This window comes from Pleuronectes platessa, chromosome 4 (genome assembly GCF_947347685.1).
Source record: "Pleuronectes platessa chromosome 4, fPlePla1.1, whole genome shotgun sequence".
Taxonomy (NCBI): Eukaryota; Metazoa; Chordata; class Actinopteri; order Pleuronectiformes; family Pleuronectidae; genus Pleuronectes; species Pleuronectes platessa.
In genome coordinates, this window is record NC_070629.1 from 4,535,480 (window position 1) to 4,549,114 (window position 13,635).

General features: G+C 40.4%; 2 protein-coding genes across 4 annotated transcripts in view; one reads left to right on the plus strand and one right to left on the minus strand.

Annotated features, from left to right (window-relative positions):
* abca2 (ATP-binding cassette, sub-family A (ABC1), member 2) overlaps positions 1 to 4,277 on the minus strand; it is a 78,605-nt gene extending 74,328 nt beyond the window's left edge. For both annotated transcript variants that reach the window (XM_053420101.1, XM_053420100.1), the window contains exon 1: positions 3,893 to 4,277. In XM_053420101.1, the coding sequence (XP_053276076.1) occupies positions 3,893 to 3,958 (66 nt within the window). In that variant the 5' untranslated portion in view covers positions 3,959 to 4,277. The remainder of the gene's footprint in view (positions 1 to 3,892) is intronic.
* Positions 4,278 to 9,419: 5,142 nt separating this feature from the next.
* Positions 9,420 to 12,156, plus strand: LOC128438253 (fucosyltransferase 7). 2 transcript variants are annotated; one of them, XM_053420754.1, is made up of 3 exons: positions 9,420 to 9,634; positions 9,825 to 9,859; positions 10,566 to 12,156. In XM_053420754.1, exon 3 carries the CDS (start codon positions 10,619 to 10,621, stop codon positions 11,657 to 11,659), a length of 1,041 nt encoding a protein of 346 aa, XP_053276729.1. In that variant the 5' UTR covers positions 9,420 to 9,634; positions 9,825 to 9,859; positions 10,566 to 10,618; the 3' UTR covers positions 11,660 to 12,156. The 2 variants fall into 2 exon arrangements, with proteins under 2 accessions (XP_053276729.1, XP_053276728.1); XM_053420753.1 differs by having other exon boundaries at positions 9,421 to 9,634; positions 9,734 to 9,859.
* Positions 12,157 to 13,635: the final 1,479 nt, after the last annotated feature.

Below are 13,635 nucleotides of genomic sequence, written 5' to 3' on the forward strand. Positions count from 1 at the left end.
ATATATATATATATATATATATATATGTAAATACTTTTCTTTGCATTAGATTATTTCCAGTGTTTTTGTTATGTTTGTTCTACATTCAGCCAAACCCTCCCCTCCAGGATTTATTTGAATTTTGAATGTTGTATATATTCAATATAAATAAATAAAGCAATGATTATATTATTATTATTATTTAAAATAATTGCACCTTTATGGAAATTAATATTTACATTATCACTGCTCCGACCAGTATGGGGTTTTAAGTGTTGAACCTCTTGCAGGGTCAACACCTTGAGGTCTTCACATGTGAGTGGTTAAGGTCATGAGTCATTGTGTGAATGAGTGTTTAACTGTCTGAGATGACGCACGACGCCTCCTCTGTTTAGTGATGGTCATTACAGTTTGGCATTGAAAGCATATTTCTCTCCCTCTTCTTTCAAAAAGTCACATGTCAATCTACTCAGGCCATAATTCCACAAACTAGTGTTGCTTGTCCACTGAGGTGGACTGCTGAGTACTGACCAAGGACTGTATTTACCAAAGGCCAATGCATCCCCACTTCCTTATACTCTTATGCAAGTAATTTCATATGGAGCCAGAGTCCGCTCGGTAGTGTGGAGCTGACATTATCGATGTCCCAACCAATCGTGAGTCAGTCTGAGCAGTCACTCTTGAGGTTTCACCCTGTTTTCCAAGCATCAAATAAGTAGTAAATCAAACATGAACACTTATGATAAGATCTTGGTAAAGTTAGGGAAACCATGTTAAAGAAAATTTAAACAAACACTCTGTTGTTTGGGCGAGGTCTCAATCATTACCATTGCCAGCTGCATTCGCTACCTCCAAATTGAATCAAGGAGTAAATAGGCTTACAAATGGAAATACGAAAGTAAAGCAAGTAAATCAGATTTGTACCTGAGAAAATCTGTTATAATTTTGTTAGGTAGAGTAAATGTTACAGCAGCTGGGCCATGATGCCCCTCTATGTGTTATCTTGTCTCTGTCAGAGGGACCAACACATGAGACGGATGGTATCTCAGGTAAGTGCTGACACCATCATTCTGCTCTCATCATCAATCCTATGGGCAGTGAGGCTAAAACAGGGCAGCATGATTATAAATCTATAGGCAGGGATGATGCAGCTGTTACTATTATTATACCAGAGGCTGTCCTGTGCCTCTGCTGAGCTTGATGTCTGAGGGTAGATGGGCTAAAAATAGCTGCCCCCCCCCCCCATCCTCACCCCATACACAAAACCTCAAACCCTACCAACTATCAGGATAGCAGTAAAGGCATCGGGCACTGTTGAACTGAGAACAGACCCAACTTAACCTTTGAAAATCAGCACAAACACCACTATCAGGGAATTTGCGCATTGAATTGAACACTTTTTAAGAACTAAACAAAGAAAATGTAATATCAATTCCAGAACAAACCAATATGGGACAAAAACGGGATCAAGCTTTCTCTGTTGTCATTTTCTGCAACACATTAGGTATTTTCCTACTATCGCCAAATTTTGAAACCTAAAACACTTTGGCTCAACTCCTGTTGTTTTTGATGTGCAATATAAATAAATTTGACTTGAATATTGAGTCAAAATCCCAAATAGTCAAAACATTTTCAGTAAGGTTAAACACCATCCAATTTTTTAAGTCTGTTATTAAGCTTTTTCCAAATGTTCCCAATAGCTGATATAAAATCATACAGTAGGGCATCGAAGAGCTCACCAAGCACTGCTGTACCACTTCCTACACACTGTGGCTGACTAAAATAACATGACTACCTCTAATGGCAAACACTTTTCTGTGGCCGCAGTGACTGGTGATAGTTCTCTCAAACACACACAGACTGATTCACATTCACGTGGGTGCAGACACAGTGTTGGTACATTGTCACTGAAAAGTAACCAGCCTGAACTGACTCATAAAATAATCAATGTTTGTTGACCTCCAGAGACAGGAAGGGAACATGGATTAGGGACAGGTGATAGCTCAGGGACGGACAGATGGGGAGGGAAGGACAAGAGAGGATAGAGATAGGAAAAGTCTGGATGGGACCCATATTGACCAAGTATTCCAAGATTCAAGCCTTGGTTGAACACCCCAATCCCAAGCCATTTGGAATATGATAAGGAGCATTGGTGTTCTGTAACTTCCTGAGACCCAAGGTCCACCTTTTCCACTGTGTTGACCTAATACCAAGAATTGTGCTTCTCTTTCTATCTCTTGGAGCCTTTACGCTGTTATGTAGCCAAGATGGCCAATGTTGACATTAAATGTTGATCACTTTAATTTGTGGCTTTAGTAGAATATCTTCATGCTGCTATTTTGAATACGTTATTTTTCTCACATTGTTCACTGCAGTGACCCTTTTAAACCTCTGTCTGAAACATTCTGTTTAGGTTGGTCAACCTTCAGATTAACTTCACACTGATGTAACCGCAGTAACATAGCTGTTGGTTCTATATCAACTTGAGGCAAACTTTCCAGTAGGCAGCTGTGTTACATGTTTGAGCCGTTTTCAGGCATGAACCCCAGTCAGACGCATTCATAACAACACAGAAACGGCCTCAGGGTTCAGGCACGGGGTAGCCTGCAAGAGGTGGGACGTGGTGTATAGATTCAACTCCAGAGATGTTTGTGTTTACAGCACGTCGAAACCAAAATCGATGCTTATCACCAAAAGCTCTCAAATCTCATAGTCTTCCCAAGTTGGCATCTGTGTCAGTTGCATGTATGGCTCCTCTTTTTCGTCTAAGGATAATTGTATTCTTTTTGGGGTGTTTTATTTTTATTTGTATTTGCCTCCATTGCGCGTGGTAGAATGCTCCAGATAATCCCTTGCCTTATTTCTCACATGGGCTCACTGGCACATTATAGTTCTTTCTAGGCTGCTGGCAAGAGAACCTCCTGAGTGTCTTCTCACATACAGCCCCGATAATTTCAGGAGATTATCCAAAACTCATTTGGTGATGTAAACTCTTTACAGAAAAAACAAGGAGTTTAACACTCCTCAGGAGCCGTGTATTCTGTGGGAGAGAAGGGCTCTCTTTGACCTTTGTCACTTGGCAAACCTTTTGACATGAATGAAAAAGCTGTGACACTTTAGGAGAATTGAAAAAACCTGTAGAGCATATTATGGGCACTTCATGTTATTAACCTCTGATAATTACCTAAATCCTACATCTCAACATTCTGTGTAATATTCCCGTTCCCATAAATGTAAATAAATATGTATTTATCTAGCGCTTTTCTAGACTTAACGACCACTTTTAACTTCTTTACAGTTTTGCCACGTGTCATACATGTAGATATGTATATGCACCTCATTCGTTTTTGATCAGGAGGTGAAGTCTGACAGTGCCACATGTTGTGAGGTTATAAATCATTGACATGACCTCGCCCTGCAAGCTCACAATAACATCACTCAGGCCTGTCAGATTACCTGCAGCCTTGTGGATATAAAGAAGAAAATAAAAAGAGCCAATTCGACAGAACATCCTGTTCTTGTATACTGAACACTGCACGGGCCTCTTCAAAGCTGAGGCTAATGAATACAGACTGAGCTTACACAACTGTTGTTGGTGCACAGCTACAACAACAACCTGTTTGACAGAGGAGGCTCATACAGAGAACGGGCTGCGCTTCCCAACAGCAGCAGCAGCAGCAGCATCTTCATCACCATCGTGCTGGGTGTTGCGCTCACTGCAGTGTTATTCTAATGTGTGATGGAGGAAACATTTGCAGTCAGAGGCAGGTGCTGTGGTAGAAGGAGCTCAGACAGTGAGCAATGCAGCAGCTGAACCCACGCCCGTCTGCTCCACAGACACGCACACAGCCTCACACACTTGTTCTGCTCCTCTTTCACAACAATGTCACGCACAGAGATGTGAACGTCTTACCGGCCCCCTCCTCTTCAGGGAGATGTTCTTCCACAGCAGGAGATGGAGCTGGTGCAGGAATCCCATCTCGCCTCCAGCTTCTGCTCCTCCGTGTCCTGAATTCACCAAGAGAGCATGACGGCAGTGGCCTGCGACTGGAATCCGATCACCGGGGGGATTTCTATCCCCATTCCCGGTATGTCCGCGCACCTCTCCCGGTGCTGAAATGTGTTGCCCCTCGTAGAGAATAAACGATATCGAGCTCGTCTACACAGCGAGCGACACTGTAGGTGTTTGGTCTGTCATCCTCCGTGTGTCGGTGAGCTACTCTGTGCGTGCGCTCGGCTTTTTACCGAAGTGATGTGAGTTGGAGAAGGACACCATCCGAATATAAGCTGACCACAGTGATGACAACCAACACTTCCGACTCTGCCTTTCAAAGCAAGAGCCCTACCAATTTAGTAAGCTCAAAGAAAGCATCACTTAGTCCTTTTGACGTTTTTTAATTGACCTCCAAAAGGTGCGTGTTTTATTTATATTTTCAATCAAAAGCCTCCTCACAAAGCTCTTAGTGATATGACACCATCATAGGACCACATCATCCCACTGGAGCATGTGCTCCCATAATTCAGGCTTACTTGTCCCTAAAGCAGAGTAGGAGCCAGAGCCTTCAGCTATCAAGCTCCTCTCCCAGTTCCAGTTCAGGAGCCAGACACCCTCTCTACGTTTAAGAGTCGGCTTAAAACCTACCTCTTTGATAAAGCTGGTAGTTAGAGCTGGTTCAGGTCTGTCTTGGTCCTGCTCGTTGTATGCTGCTGTTGGACTAGATTCCACATGACACATGGAGCTTCTCTTTCCTCTTTATCAAGTGACTTGACTTCTTCCCCAGTGTCGCACATCCAGGATCACTGCTGCAGCCACATCATGGATCCTGACTATGGTGGCAGCTGATAGGGGATTATCATTACAGCTAGATTGCTAAAACTGGCAATCAGTGTTGGGAATAACACGGTACAAAGTAATGCGTTACTGTAATTCCACTACTTTTAGCGGTAACGAGCATGTAACGAAGTATTTTTTTTAAATCAAGTAACGCAGTTACAATTACTGAAATTTAAATGAGTTCGTTACTCGCGTAACTCTCTTTTGCAGGGGTGCCCAATACGTCGATCGCGATCTACCGGTCGATCGCGAAGGTAGTGTTGGTCGATCGCACGACTGGACAAGAGGCAGTCATGAGGACGTTCTGGCGCACGTACCAGCTCTTCTTCTTTTTTTCGCCGCTGGAGCCGCAAACCATATTTTATAACACAGGGTATAAAGGTATATATATATAAATATACAATATATATAAAAACTATTTTGTTACATTTATTAAATTATAGAACGAAAATAAAAAATACTGTTGACATTTAACTGCTATTTTTTGACATTTAACTGCTATTTTTTACCTGTTACCAAAAAGGAAAAAACACCAAACTCTTATGAAGAGGAGAACATAATACATGTGTAGGCCTACTTGAAATAAATGAAACACAGAACTATGCTATTTTTGCTCATCTCCAGCTTGGTACTTTTCAGCAGATGCTGTGTGCTTGCTCTGGAAATGTCTTTAAACATTACATTTTTTTTGTGTTTGCTAATTCCTCGCCACATATCAAGCATACAGGTAAACCAGCATCGTTGGCAGTGAAAGCAAATTAATCTGTCCATGCAAAATTAAACTCTCTACTGACCTCCCAGACTTTTCTTTTTGGGGATTTGTCCCTGGTTAGTTTACCGAGGCCGGGGGTCTTGGCCCCGGCTCTGCACATCCGGCAGTGCATATCCTGCGGTGCACATCCTGTGGGCAGCGCACATCCTGCGGGCGGCGCACATCCTAAATAAAAAAAATAAAAAATTCTTAAAACAAATGAATAAAAAAACTGTGCACGCACATCCTGTGGCGCACATCCTGCAAGCGGCGCACATCCTGCGGGCGGCGCAAATCCTGCGGGTGGTGCACATCCTAAATTAAAAAAAGATTAAAAAAGATTAAAAAAAAGGCTCTGTGCCCAGGCTCTGCTCTGCGCCCCGGCTCTGCGCCCCACACCCAGGCTCTGCTCTGCGCCACGGCCAATTTCTACTATAAATGGTCAATGCAAAGCACGTCACGAATATTCAATTATGAAGCTGACCAATGGGTTTCCACCGTGAGTCCTGACGGAGGCACGGCATCAAGCGATGTGAAGAGGAAGTGAAACTTTCTGACACTGACATCGAGGTGTTTGTTAATACCTCTATCATTATGATTGTCATTGCTCCTCCCTACATCTCTGACTGACTTTTTATTTTTTATAAACATTGATATAACTATCCTTTTTTGTTATTGTCTGTTCTCAAAAATGTGGAAATGTTGTAATGCTGTTGAGGATCAGTTACACATGACATATTGAGCTTCTGTCCATCCTCGTGTTTCTTGGTAGTTTTCCATGACTCTTGTTGAGGATTAGGGAAAGGATGACAAACCTTTTTAAGCCCTATGAGGCCAATTCTGATGATTAATTGATTGATTGAATCCAGATTTATTTTATTTCCGTGTGACAGTTTTTAAGGTAGGGTTGGTAATGGACACTCTTTTTAACTCATTTGTTGAAATCTTCTTCACGTTTCCCGATGGTCATCAATAAATCAAGTTGTGTCCATGCAAGTTCAAGTTTCTGAGTCTGAAGAGACCACATGTGTCTGTGGCCCTCGCACGATCTTCTAAATTAAACTATTGCCTGTCTGTCACTGACCTGCCTGTCTACCTGTGTGCACCCTGCCCTTGATCTCACTGCAAATAGTTTTCAGCTGGAAAGACATACATTGCTGAAGCAGAGATGAAAGCAGGAAATTTGAAAGCGAGTCACAGAAAATGTGGCTTCCATTAATCAGGTGACAAGGATATGGAAACAACCAAACCCACCAAACCTTACCTAATGGCTATCAACAATAGAACAAATTTTGGACAAGGAAAAACTCACTTTTGCAATAAGAGACCTCATAACAAAATGGAATAAAATGTACCCTCAACATAGAGTCATTAAAATAGCAACGTACTCTAATTTAGTCTAGTACATGTATAAACAGGTAAACAGCCCTGACCTTTTTTAAATGATTTTTTGTTGCTGTTCTTGCATGGCTGGTTCATTTAGTTTTTGAGCTTCCTTTGGTTTTCTGGGTCAAGCAATTAATGGTCTTGCTAATTTTCCATTATCATTCAACTTAAAATGTATAAAAAGTTTTTTTTTAAATGTGCAATGGTGTAGAAATAAAACAAGATCATGATTGCAATAAAGTACTTAAAAACGAATTAAAAAGAGAAGACAATTCAGGTTCCAGTGGTTGTAGGCAATATAGTATATGTTCATATGGGTGAAGCTTTGACGAGTGGGCCGATAGGAGTGGGTGGGGCTGATTAGGTGCATATTTTTCAAAGGTTAGCCTGCTCTTATAGCTTTTGCAGGATTACGAACCAGGGCTGTAAATCAAAAGGTTCCAGTTAACGTGGTTTTGGGCGTCTGATCAAGGTTGTTCTTGGGTGGCTTCCATCTGAAGTTTGGTCCAATGCAGTGTCACAGTAGTAGGAGGCCCTATACCCAGACTGGATAGAACTTTTGCGAGCGAGTCAGATATATTATATTTGAAGTTGAGAATTAAATAACTTTCTAAGAACAAATAACTGTCTGTGGTTTAATTCTTCAACCTGTAATCTTGTGTTATGCTATACATTTGGACATCGGGATGTCCTCTTGGTTAAATTATGTCCTTGTTCGGACAGGAACGTTTCTCGGTCCAGATGTTGGACTTATTTAGACAGATTTCAAGAGCTTTAGTGAAAATTTGAAAAGCAGGGAGATTGACAAGCCTCCAGGCTGGCAAGGTCACATAACCGTTTCCAAATTGGGATTATTTACAGAGCATTGGCAAATGCTCGCAGAGGGCTGGATGAAACAAGTCTGCTTCTTTCAGGGTCTCATGCAGGTTGGGGGAAAGTTTTTATTGCTGCTGTTGCATTAGGAAAACAAGTATGTATTTAATTTTATTTCTGAATTTTCACTATTTAAACTTTGAGAAAAAAGTTCTGTTATTTACTGGAACTTGTTACATTTAAATAAACAACATTATATATTATTTAGTCAGTGTTATTTATCAAGTGAGTTTACTTGGATAAGTTAAGATAAATTAAGACAAGATGGTAAACAGGGGAGATGACACTACTATAATAATACTGTAAGTATACATAATGTATATGTATATGTGATGAATAATTAAGATTAATACATGATAACATAAACGGTAATGTTACATAAATATATATTCATCTGGAATATAGACATATTATACAATACTAATAACACAGTACAATGAAACCTATGTAAAGAAGATAAAGAGAGTATACCAAATACCAATTCAAAGGCACAATGTTAATGCTATATATGTAAATTAAATATTTATTTGCAGGGTGAGTGGGGGGCAAATTCTGTTTTAATTTTTGTAAATTTATCAGCTGCTGTTTTAACTATATTTAATTTGTGATATTGGTTGTGCTTCTTCTGTTTGGATTTATAGATTATAATAATTCATGGATCCTGACGAAACCAGGCATTTAGGGGACTTCTTCCTGTCTCTCTACCCCACATTTCTTCATCTATTTTACTACATGTCACTGCCTTTGTGATTCAGATAAATATTATATATTATTATTAATAATAATAATAATTATTATATGAATTGTTGCAGCTATCTAACATCTTTACATCCAAAATCATCATTCCTTTTATTATACCAACTAGTCTGAGCTATAACCTGATAGTACATTACTGTTCCTGGTTCTCGCTCCTCTGTCTCTTGTAGATCGATATCAAAATCTACAATGTAGTGAATTTAAATGTTGTTTCATAAAGCAACTGTTGGGCCTTGGCAGAGGTAAATGCTGTCTGAGTACCTCTCTAGCTTAAGAAATCTTCATTTTTTAAACACCTCTATCAGTTGATTATTTAGAGTTTTCTAATAATAGCATTTGAGGTATTCAAAAAACAAATCTGTGTCTGGTATGCAACAAGTCTGTGTGTCTTCTCATTTGAAACTCAAACAGTATTCAATGTTTTTCATATGATTTCCAATAGTCTTATTCCCCGGGTGGTAATGTCAGACCCTCTTCATTTAACCGTTGTTAACCCCACTCACCACAGACACATGTAGAATAATAATAAATCCTGTCTGATCTCCCCCATTTTCCGAATGCAAGCCTGTCCACCAACAGTTACCCTTGTTTTTCCCTTTGGTCAAGAAGGCACATGACTTACATGAGAGGGTTTGACAACTGGTGTCTATTAGAATGATGGGATTTTTAAGACATTAATACTTTGCCTGAACAGATAAGATATTATGAAAGTGAGTCAAGATGCTCTTTGCATAGATGAGGTTTGAGGAAGAAGTCAGCTGTCTCAGTTTGCTGCCAACTGCTGGGCACAAAGAGTCAAAACTGTCTTTAACACCGAGCTTCTACAGGGAGGTTCAGCTCTGAGTGTGAAAGTGCTCATGTGACAGTTATGATGTGGTTGGTGCCTACAAGAGCTGTGTAACCATGTGCCCTCATTCGCAGAGCTGCAAGAACACAGGAAGAGGAAGACCAGCTTGTGGTTTACGAACCCAAATCTGTAGGACTTTTTGACTGCCAGCTACTGTTATTATCATGCTAACAGAACAGGAGTGCGACGAAAGAGAATCTTTATGATGGTAATTTATAGCTCAGTATCCAAACATGTTCACTTACACATGTTTTTGCCAATAGTTTCTTTCTGCTGACCAACAATCTGAGTTGTAACTCATACACAGGGAGGCTACATGTAGGAAGTGTGAAGAAAGAGATGAGTCAAACATTTGAGAGGGGCTGGATTACCTTCATATATTTTTAACTGTTCTACAGGAAGCAGGCGGCTTGATGCCACCCTCCACACCCAGGTAAGAGCCAGCATCTTTGGCAACCTTATATCTATTAGGTTTCTGTTGAGCTGTTATCAAGGTTTTCACTACAGATTCATTGTGTACAGAATGCTGCAGTTGATGGAAAATGTGTAAAAATCGGGTCTTACTGGAATTTAGATTTTTCATCCAGAATTTATCCTTCATCTAATCTTAAAATGTTATGCTTAAAGGGTTCATGCTGTACTTAGGTGTCCGCCAGTTCCATTTTTACAAATGTCCGTCACTATCATTTCTAGATGCTTCATCATCATCCCAGACAAAACATATACGTAAACATGTGATCTGCTGCTTTGACCAGTCATCTGTTCATTATATGAGTGTTTTTGATTTCATTGAATCGTTCCATTTTAAATATTTTTAATTTTTGTGTGTAGTGTGTTCATACAGCAAGATGCTGAAAACGCTGACAGCAATGCAGCTGTTTTACCAGTTGCAATGAAGTGACCATCATTTATCATAATTATATCATCGTAACCATATGAGAAAAAATCACAATGATAACAAAGTATTTTATTTGTGCTTGTTATATGTCTCTAATGCAGAGAAACAAATACTCATTTCAGGTTTTGATAAAATGAAATATCTTCTGCAGTAGATACATTTATAGTTGAGGTCTTGCCCTCTGAAGTTCCTGGGGAGAACACGTGAAAACATATAATCTCTACCCTGCATTCCTTTTTAGGTGCTCCATATCAGTGATCTGTGTCATTTTGAACTGGAACTCCCAGCATTGCTATGACGCAATCGAAATTCCGAGTTCTCCTCCTCCTCATCATCCCCTTCAGCTTCCTCTCAGCCATGTTCTTCTACAAATTGGTAGAAAATGGGCTTCATCAGCAGAAACATGATCCAGAAGTTTCTCAAAGAAACATCAACATCCTGCTGTGGCACTGGCCATTTGGCCGCTCATACAGTCTTGCTGGAGACAAATGCCTTGCGATGTACAACATCAGCCGCTGTTTCCTCACTGATAACACCTCTGCCTTCTCAACTGCTGACGTGGTCGTGTTCCACCACCAGGAAATCAGCAGAGGTGTGTCGTCCTTGCCCTTGCACCTTCATCGCCCGGCCTCCCAGCGCTGGGTGTGGATGTCACTGGAGCCTCCTGTCAACAATATAAATTTAGCACAGTTCAATGGTATCTTCAACTGGACGATGAGCTACAGACGTGATGCAGACATATCCATACCTTACGGAAAGACAATTCAAGGAGGTGATGAGCGAAGCTTCCAGGCTGCTCCGAATCGCTCCTGCCTTGTTAGCTGGGTCGTCAGCAGATATCAGGCTCACCAGGCTCGGTCTGGAGTTTACAAAAGTCTAAAGAAGTACATCCCCATAGAGGTGTATGGCAGATTGACCAAGAAGCTGCTGTCAGACAAGAACCTTCTGCCCACCATTGCAAATTGTCTATTTTACCTGTCTTTTGAGAACTCTGAGGTGAAGGACTACATAAGTGAGAAGCTCTGGAGGAATGCATTTCAAGCAGGGGCCATACCAGTGGTTCTCGGCCCGAGCCGGGCCACCTACGAGGCCCTGGCTCCCCCTCAGTCCTTTATCCATGTGGCTGATTACAAGAGCACAGCAGATCTGGCTGCTTACCTGAAGCATGTGGCTCAAGACAGGCAAATATATGATAGGTACTTCCAGTGGCACCACACTCACAGAATAAAAACTTACACTGACTGGCGAGAAAGGCTGTGTCAAATATGTGTCAAGTACCCCAGTTTACCAGCCAACAGGGTCTACCAGGACCTGGAGAGCTGGGTTAACAGCTGAGAGATTGTCTCCTCGTGTTGTCAGGTCACTGGGCTATTTTGCTGTTACTGCCTGGTCACCACATGCTTGCATGTGTATGGCGAAATACCATACAGTAAGAGTATATAGGATGTGTCTGTTGGGACCTAGAGCTTGTGAACTACAGTTCGGCCTACATGTTTAGCCAAAGCCTGTTACCACATGTTTCTTTGTTCTGGAGACAAAAGAGAACCTCCAGAACTCAATCTCCCAGGGTGCTTCAACTTCCCACCTAGGTGTTAAAACTTCCCCTGGACACAACTTTCAACCGCCATTGGTCCCCCTTGGCCCCATGAACGATGAGGGCACCGGGCCAATATAAGCCCCATGTGAACATTTGTTCTCACATTGGCCACCCGCTATTTTGAAACTTACACACACAACACACACACACACACACACTGCTTAAAGTCAGTACACCTTTAGTTAGTGTGTTTATACTTTTATCACTTTCATAATAAATGTTTTTCTTTAACAAATATTGTCTTCATTAATGTTGCAAAAGTGTGAATTTTTCCAACCTCTACACTGCAAAAAACTCCATATACTTATACTTTGCTAACTTGAATATATAAAAATTTGAGTTATAGTTATTAATTAAATTATTAATCAGAGTTCCAAATTTGTAATTAGTACTTTCATTAGACTTAATCCAGGGGTCTTCAACGTTTTTCAGGCCAAGGAGCCCCAAACTTATTTAGAGATGGAGCAGGGACCCCCTACTATATATAGTATAATATTGTGTTTTATATTAAACTGGGCCTTGTATAAACATAGCTACCCTGTTATTGTGCATTCAATACTAAGCTATTCAAATAATACACAGATTCATATATTCATGTTTTATTTTAAACATGTGCAAGGTACAGGGTGGCCGTGCCACTGCCATTTATAAACATACATCTTAAAAAAAAAATTAATCAATTAAAGTTATTAATGAATATTAATATCTGTAATACTAATATTCAATTTTTTCTGAATTTATTGAATGCCTAAAGACACCATGTAATGGTGTCACGCTTAAGGTATAACATTCACAACAGTCTCAATAAGGAATGCATCATTGGTCAAAAGTGAGGAAGTACACACAAGTTAAACAATTCTTACAAGAAAGCAGAAGTGTTAACATGTGTGTCACATTAAGGGTGTTTCATATGCACAACCTTGGAAGCACTAAGTAAGTAAGTTTCATTTCTACATCTTAAGATGATTCTGGTGCAGACCTGAGTGTTGCAGCACTAACCATTAGGTTAAAATTGCACAAATGAGAAAATGACAGATTAATGGTGGATGCTTTGGGTTCTTTGTTTGAGACTTCACATATTTCCAATGATTAGTTGGAAAGCACTGCTGTCCACATAGTGTAACTGTAACATAAGTCCTTACCTTTTCCCTATGCTTCAAACTAAATTTTTATCAGATTGCCTAAAAGTGTCTGAACATTCATCCTAATGTTGCTCCTGATAATAAAGGTAATTTAGTCACACTGTAGCCCAGCATTTCCATGTAATGCCAGCAGATGGCGGTCTTAACCTGATTTTCCTCCAAGGTTTCATTTACAAAGCACTGCATCCATTTATATGTGAAAGAATTACAATAAGAAGAGATCAAATAAAAGGGAACAACATCGAAAGAAAGCAACAGAGAAAGCTTTGTCAATTAGACTCCTGGAGCGTGAAGCATCTTCTTGAAGTGAAGGCCCATATGAAAGCAGGAGGGAAAACAGGACCGCGAACTTAACATCATTAACGCCCCTAAACATCATGGACGCTGTGGTGGTAATGGGGAGTAGGTCGATTACAACATGTAGTCTGTAAGACATTAAGACAGAATGCATGATATCCAGTGATTAGTTGGTCTGAGTAATCGCAAAAGATAGCTGGTCTGAAAATAGTGACGTTGGGACATGACAGTGTGGAAGGAGGTGATGGAAATAGTCAACCCATAGAGGAGCCAGG

Excerpts from the sequence above, each read along its gene's own strand:
- LOC128438253 (XM_053420754.1), top strand. The coding sequence starts at position 10,619 with ATGACGCAATCGAAATTCCGAGTTCTCCTCCTCCTCATCATCCCCTTC.